Source organism: Dermacentor andersoni, chromosome 1 (assembly GCF_023375885.2).
Source record: "Dermacentor andersoni chromosome 1, qqDerAnde1_hic_scaffold, whole genome shotgun sequence".
NCBI classification, from domain to species: domain Eukaryota; kingdom Metazoa; phylum Arthropoda; class Arachnida; order Ixodida; family Ixodidae; genus Dermacentor; species Dermacentor andersoni.
The window spans coordinates 280,844,352-280,852,357 of NC_092814.1; the positions used below are offsets into that span (position 1 = coordinate 280,844,352).

The following is an 8,006-nucleotide window of genomic DNA, read 5'->3' on the forward strand; positions in this document are numbered from 1 at the left end:
TTCCGTTACGTCCTACCGGAAGGACAGAGCGGAAACGTTTAAATCGGAGCATAGACGATACTTAGCGCGATCATTTTTATTCTTAGCCGCGGTTTTTCATGGTTTTCCTGATTTTCTGCATTGCGTAAATCGCAAAGCATAGAGGCCTTGCAAACCTGTTTTGCTGTTTATTACTGGCATAGTAGACTGGAAAGAGCATTGCAAATGGCAGCGGAAATTGCATCAACTGAAACGTGTGTAGTACAAGTTGTCGCGAGTAAACACGCAAACTCGAGTGTAGCCGTGAAATGTTGGCGGCCAAGTTTACTGACAACAGCAAAAAGGTTGGGCTGCTGCCGCAGCAGACCTGGCTCGCATGCAGTGTCCGGAATCTTGTCAATGGCTCGGGGCGGCGCCGTCACCCTACTTCTTCTCGTCAACGACCGGAGCTTCCTGGCCGTCAACGATGCGGCGCACCATCTTGTTGTTCTGGTACTCCTCGATAGTCTCTACGCCGTTCTCGAGGATGATGCGACGCTCAAACTTGATCTTCTCGACCGGAGGCTTGGGCACGGCGACGAGAATGTTCCGCGTCTGGCCCTTCTCGTCGGTGATCTCGTAGCTGGCCACCTCGTCCGCGACGGTGGTCTTCACGTGGTACTGACCACCGCCGTAAACGGTCAGGCTACCGGCCAGTACATTGTCAGTTCCCAGCGTCACCTCGCCCACTTCTATGCGCGGCTCCTCGTCCTTGCCCTGCTGCTGGATCACGCCGATCACGGGCCGGATGTGTGTCTCGTGCACGCAAACGCTCGAGTTGCTCATGCTTGTGGCTTTTGGTTAGCGCTGTCTCCCAGCAGGCCTGCACCGTGTCCTTTCGGTCGACGGTCCCCCTGCGAATACTAGATTGTAAAAGAAACGTCAAACAGCTGCCAAATAAGCGGCGTGGTAACTTATTGTAGAGCGCGCAAAGAGGTATAGGGCTGTAAAGAGACTGTCTACATGAGCTTTGATTTAGATAAGGCAAATGCAACAAATAAAACACCCTACACATATTTAAAGAAATAAATTCAGAAACCTCCGGAGAAACTTGGCTACACTGAATCGACATTGCGATAAATCACTGCTCTTAGAGATGTACATACTTTATGGCGTTCTAAGGCTGTGGTTGCGCCCGTGTTAATGGACGGAAGTGGATGGGACGGCGCTTTTATTGGCTGGTGGGACGGTACAACCGAAGAAAAGTGTGACGCGTATTTACTCTGTCAACTTTTGCCGGACGAGGTCTTTGACAAGGCGCTTCCAGACTGCCCTTCCGTCGTACGGAGTCAAGGATCAAACAACTTTGCTGAAAGCGCTTTGACAGGGACCATGTACGTTTAAGGTGAAACACATTTGGTATATTCCAAAATCGTGTAGCAAGTGCCACTCTAATAGACAGCAATCGACGAGGTGCGTGGTTTGCGTCTTTTACGAAGCGTTTAAGCTAATTAGTCACTAAAGGGTCATTCAATACACCTTTTATTCTGTTTCAGTAAGACTCCTATCGCCCAGTGAGGTCATGTTCATCCGACCGTGGCAAGAAAGCCCTGGATTCGCGGCTCCCTTTTTACAACAAATCTTACTTGTTTCACGATGAAAATTATATGCTTATGCCATCAGCTAGCAATCACAGCCAATCATTTTGTATAAATTATATTAAAGAATTGAAGTTGTAATTTTGGTATCAGCAGTGGTTACTTCAGTTTAAGTGCTAGTGGAGACGTAGTGAACTTAACAGACAAGACAGAAATGTCAAAATGTGCAGCAAGAGCATTGTCGGATATTGACACTATACTTAGTTCTGCACAATGGCAATGCCTTCGCATACATTTATGAGTTACGCAATTTATAGTGGAACTCGATCCACCGTCTGTGTGGGGAGCTTAAGAACCACTCCATGAGTTGTTGCAGTTTTTTTACAATCCACTTTACGAGTCTTCTGCAGCACTAGCGACATTTCAGGGACCTTGAAAGTAAAAACAATACCCTTTCATTTTTCGACTTGTCCGCAGTTACAAGGCCACCCATGTGCACAAGACTATCCTAAGGAAGCAATGGTCATGTGTGAAGTAGACTTGAAAGGTTTCAATATAGAAGGTGCTACAATGTGTACAAAGATGCTCACGACTCGCATACGGTTTTCCAAGAAAAGAGCTCTAATACAAGGCGCATATTTCTCTTGACCCTTCAGTTCAGTAGCTTTCAGTGGTTCCGGAAAATGGAAATAAATAAACAAATATAGGCTATACATACGCAGAATGGGGGTAATCTAGCTGAAGCGGTGCATTCACCTGCCGCGATGACTCAGTATAGGTATGCGGTGTTCTGCTGCCCCGTAAGAGGTCGTGCGTTCGATCGCCGGCCCAGATGCCCGCATTAAACGCTAATGCACGAAGAAATAATCTGAAGCCTAGCTCCCACTTCAGCGTCTCTGAAAAGACCAGCGTTGCCCTCTACTACTACTACTACTACTACTACTACTACTACTACTACTACTACTACTACTACTACTACTACTACTACTACTACTACTACTACTAATAATAATAATAATAATAATAATAATAATAATAATAATAGAGGATTAATGTCCTCCTGCGTCCTTAATTCCACCACTCCGTCAAATCCTTCACCGCCCTCGACTGTAATTTCTTTCAGTTGACAACCATTTTGATTATTTAACAAATCAACCGTTAGTATAAGAAGCATTGGACGACTAAACACTATATTAATCGCTACATTCAAAGAGCACGTATACTCGGGGAAGTGCAGCACCTCACAGGGGGCGCTATAACGTATTCCAAACGTTTCTATTCCAATTCTGCTATCAGCCCTCCACGACTGGTCAAAAACTTTTTTCGACCACCCCCACTTCACCTGTCTGTCACGCGACGTCACGAAAACCGCGATAGCTCCCCATCTGATGTGATGTGTACACGCTGATTATGCATGATTTGACAGAAAAAAGAAAAACAGTTATTTCTGATTCGACCCTTTTTTGCCATTAGCCCTCGGCTATTGCTAAAAAGTTTTCGGGCTGCACCCACTTCACCTGCGTGTCACGCGACGTCACAAAACTGCGCAAACTCACCGCGTAAAAGTGACGTGTACGCGATAAAGATGCATTAATATGCCGAACAAAACTGAATTTTCTTCGGAATAGCCGCAGGCTGCCCCGTTCCGAAAGGAATAAAAGATAACTGCCGCCGAGCTGTCTACTCGCACCTGCTGGAGAGCATGGGTGTATTTGCGCATAATAAAACTTCTTGCGTGGCCGTGTAACGTTTTCGAGCACTTTCGGCACGTTTACCACCTCATTCTGCCAACTCTTCTTTGCTGAGGGTCAGTTTTAGTGTCTATTCTTAAGCTTCCGTTGCATGCCGCCGCGATTTTCGACCAGCCACCACAAGCTAAGTAAGGGAAAGCCGACCAATCGCAGACGCCGGCACCACCCTCTTCATCCGGTTATCGATTTTCAGTGCACTGGCTCTGCCCCAGCGGATCCCTCTCCACTTGAGCGTTCTTGTCGCCTCTTGTCAGCCAATTAGATACGACAAGCCGCTCAGTGTAGGCAATGTTATTCGTTTTTCAAGCAAACAAAAGTGACCTCCTATGGACGAGGAGAGTGTTTGATTGGTCTGTACAGACAACCCTGTGGGTGACCGCCCGGTGCTTGCGTCGGTGGTTACGCAAATTTGACGTCAGGAGATTGGAATAGAAACATATTGGAATAGTTTTACGTTATAGGGCCCAGGGGCTTTCTATTTCTTTCTGCAACAGCAACATCAACTCTGGAATGCTGACTGCTTTGCCCAAAGGCGAGAATGAAGTCGCTATAGGAACCCTAGTCTGTTAGCGACACTTCTAATATCAAACCCTGGCTGAATGCTGAGTATGAGCTCAGGTTTTCGAGCCTATATACGAAGTCCCCCCAAATAATCAGGGCCTCTATTCACGAAAATCTCTTACGCTAGAAGTGTTCGAAAGAGCAAATGCCAGCCAATCCAGATATGGGGCATATTAGCGAAGGCTTCCGGTCGAAGGTCAAGGAGCACTTACGAAAGAAGCTTTGTGAATTGGGCCCCAGATGTGTTTATTGACCTCACAGCCTTAAAAAGGATAGACAGCGCGAAAGCGGAAGGGCCAGCTGTAAGCAGTGGTCGAGTTTAGCTAATACCGCTTAGTTCGAAGGCAAGCACTTTGCGATCACGCGAGCTGACGGTGCTCTGTCGCGAGATGCGGCGCTAAGTGTTGCGACATACGCCACTGCGCCAGTATGCCGACGGAACGAGATCGTGTGCCGCGACTGCTACTATCGACGATAGAGACGCTGTTTCATGCAAGCGGTCTCCAACGATTTATGTTTGTGTGCAGTAGACTGGGAAGGTAACCAAATTACTTTTCTACAGTGGCAAGAAAGCCACTTTTACCAAGAGAAAAGGTTTCCTAATCCAGAAAAAACGCAACTGCGAAAGACGGGTGGTTGGTGCCGCCGCCTTCGCCGTCAAGTCATGGATTGTCACAGTGCTTGCTCGGCCCTGTTTAGTAAATTTTTTATCGGTAAAGATTCATCACAATGTATTATAAGATAACCCAAGTCTGAGCTTAACTAGTTACAAGAACGTTTACATAGCGACAACGGCCCTAATACGAGAAAATACATTGAAATCCATGACATCACAGACACGTACCGGCGCTGGAATTTTAGCGCGAGATTCATAAAGTGATGCTTTTACCTTAGTTTTCTCTTCCAGTAAGCTGCCTATTACCGCGAAATGAACGAAAATGTAGTTTTGAAGCGATAATCTATCAAGCCAAATTGATTTAGTGTTTCACTGTATTGTCTCTTTAATGAAGCGGATGTGGGATTGAGTTCGCAAAACGAATCGTTCGTAACAGATGTTTGCCATTGGCAGGGCACCTTCGCTAATACTACACATTGTTGTGATATGACACTGGCGCAAGTTCCAGCACAAGAATTATTTGTGAATACGGGCTCTGAAGACAATAACGGTACCGGTTGCATGGACAGCAGGTCGGAAAATGGTGTTAACGCTACCTGTGGCTTGTATTCTGTACCGGTCCAGCCATGTACAGTACACGACCACCATAAACTGAGGTGTACAGTTAACGTGCCTGCGCTACATCTGAACAGTTTGAGGCGCAAGTTACCAGTTAAGTTGCAGAGCGGTCCGTAGAACAACATCACGTCCACAGATTCTTATATAAGTATAGTGTCACGTCTGCCGATATAGGTGTACAGGGTGTCCCAGCTAAATTTAAGCAATGCATAAAGATATGCCGAAGCATACTAGGAGAATGCGACTAAATGCATACTGTCGGCTGTTGTATGGAGCAAGTCAGACAATTTCTTGTTTTCTGCTTGATCGCCTAATTAGGCAATAATAGTTAACAAACTTCGCAAGTAATAAATTTAAGGCATAACTTCGGACAAGAAAGTTCAGAGCGCTCTTGGAAACATTTCATTCAGCAGCTTCTAACTTCCTACTTGTTCCGTAATTAATTTTTTTATACGTCCTGAAGAAAGCACGCTAAATACGAAAAAAAAGCACGTGACTCGACCGCTTGCGCTCCGCGATTGCAGTGCCCTCATACGTGCTCCGAATGAACGCACAGCGCATTTAGCCTGGTGTGCTACCTAGCCTGCTTATCGCTATCATGAAGCACCGCGAAGAAAGCACACGACAGGCGTTAATCGCAGTACCAAATTGCTGCCCTGTCACTTTTTGAATGGCAGCACAACAGGCTAAATGCCCTGTTAGTTTTCATGCTCCGACGTTTGAGAGCACTGCAATCGCGGCGTGCAAATGGGCGTGTCATGTGCTGCCATATTTCGTGTGATTTCTTTAGGATGCAAAAAAAAATTATTGCATAGTAACTAGGAAGCTCAAAACTGCCGAATTAGGTGTTCCCTAGAACGCCCTACAACTTTATCATTTGAAGTTCTGCCCTGAAGTTAATACTTGCGAAGTTGGTTTATTAATCTTAACTAATTATGCAATTAAGCAGAATACGAAAAATAATTTGACTTGCTCCGTACAATGGCCAATAACATACATTTGATCACGTTCTCTTAAAGTGCTTAGGCACATTTTAATACCTTGGCTTGAGTTAGCCGAGCCACCCTGTATAACTTTTCCCGTTATAGGATTGCGCCGCTCGTAACGTTCCATCCTCTTGCGCAGTTACACAGTATATGCACTAAAGAAACGCCGATTCAGTGCTGTACCACCAGATTCATGGAGATTCGTAATCTGCAAGGGCCTTAGAACGTACTTCGACCAAGAAGTGCGTTTTCTTTAGAAGGAGCCAAAAGAGAAAGAAAAAAGGAAAAAAGAATAGAAAGAAACTTACTTGAGAAGCGTAGCGCTCACATGGAGAGCGAATTTAGAAAAGTGAAGTGTTTAACAACCACAGTATACTATAGGCTATAGTTGGTTTATACTGAGAAGATAGAGGAACGCGTGGCAAGAACGTGGACGAATGTATACAGGATGTTTTTTTCTTTAGCTGCTCCAATTATATTAAAGATTGCCTATGGCAGATAGCACAATTCTAACCTTTGATCTATATTACTCGAGGCGGTCATTACTTCTACGAGAAATCAAAATGTTCAATTGACTGATTACCGTAGTTATGCTAATTACCTTTTTAATTAATTACCTTACGCCATATATTTCAATCTATGAATTTTAGCCGCTCAGTTCCCACGGCGTGTCCACTTGGAATGAATTCTCTGGACAGCACTAGTTCCGAAATATTAATTTCCAAAGTGTCAAGCGAAATACATCGGCGTTACAGTTACTTCTTTACGAAACCGATGTTTTACGCATGGAAGCAGAAAAATAACTGGAACACCAATGCATATCAACGGACTCTCAAAATTAATATCACAGTACTGGTGCGGTTCAGAGAATTCGTTCCAAGTAGATACGCCGTGCGAACTCAGCGGCTATAATTCGTAGATTGAAATATGTGGCGTAAAGTAATTAATTGAAAGTTTATTATCGTAATTACGTTATTTATACAATTGAACATTTTGATTTCTTGTAGAAGTAATGGCCGCTTCACCGAGTAATTTAGATCAAGGGTTAGAATTGTGCTGCCATAGGCAATCTCCAAAAAATTTGGTGCAGCTGAAAACAAGATTTTAAACATATTCAAGAATTTCACGAAAGCTCGTCATGGTCAGGTAATATGTATTTAAAAAAAAAAAAAACTCGCGATGTGTTCTCGTCACTGACCAAGAAAAAAAGCAATCAAGGAACTTACACGGGTTCTTTGCTCACAATGCAGTGGACATAAGGTCGTGGTCAGTTTAAGTACGCAGCAGGTGACATAATGCATTGCACACTAAGGGTTCTGAAACGTTTAACTTAGGCCTTCATCATTCAGCAGAAGAATGACTTTTTAAAAATAGATACGTACACATGGGCTAAATAACACGTATGCAAGAACACGATTCTCTGCGTCGGCGCCCTCTGTGTCCCTATTTATAGCATGAGTGGCGAGCTCTACCGAAGGAAAAGCCGATACTGAAGGACATTCGTTCCACGTAAGACTCCACCTAGCGGAGCATTGCTTTCCCTTTTGGAAATATCTACTCCGTTTACTTAGCGTAACCTGTGCGGAGCAAGACGTGCACAGCCGATCTCCAAGCTTGCAGGGACGCCGCGCCGAGCGACACCGCCGCCCCAGCTCTGGCCGCCCAGCCTTGCTTACCGTCGGCCGATCGACGAACGCTGTCCGCTGGCGTAGTCGCTCGTCTCGCCGCGGTGTCCCTGCGAGCCTCCAGCGGACGTGGGCCGAGCTGACACCTGGGACGGGACCGGGGCGAAGAACGCTGCTCTCGAACCGTGGCGTCTGATCAGCTCCGCCCCGAAATTTCGAATGGTCGCGAGCTCGCTCGCGGATGTCTCGCTCTTTTTGGAACGCGCCGCGCCATCCCGTGCGACACGCGCCTC

The 8,006-nt window shown here is 45.6% G+C and overlaps 1 protein-coding gene across 1 annotated transcript; it reads right to left on the reverse strand.

Annotated features, from left to right (window-relative positions):
* Window positions 1-270: 270 nt before the first annotated feature.
* On the reverse strand, window positions 271-8,006 carry LOC126548553 (uncharacterized). Its single transcript, XM_050196779.2, has 2 exons — window positions 7,765-8,006; window positions 271-881 (listed from the first exon to the last, which is right to left on the reverse strand). The coding sequence occupies exon 2, from the start codon at window positions 802-804 to the stop codon at window positions 403-405; it is 402 nt and encodes a 133-aa protein (XP_050052736.1). The 5' UTR covers window positions 805-881; window positions 7,765-8,006; the 3' UTR covers window positions 271-402.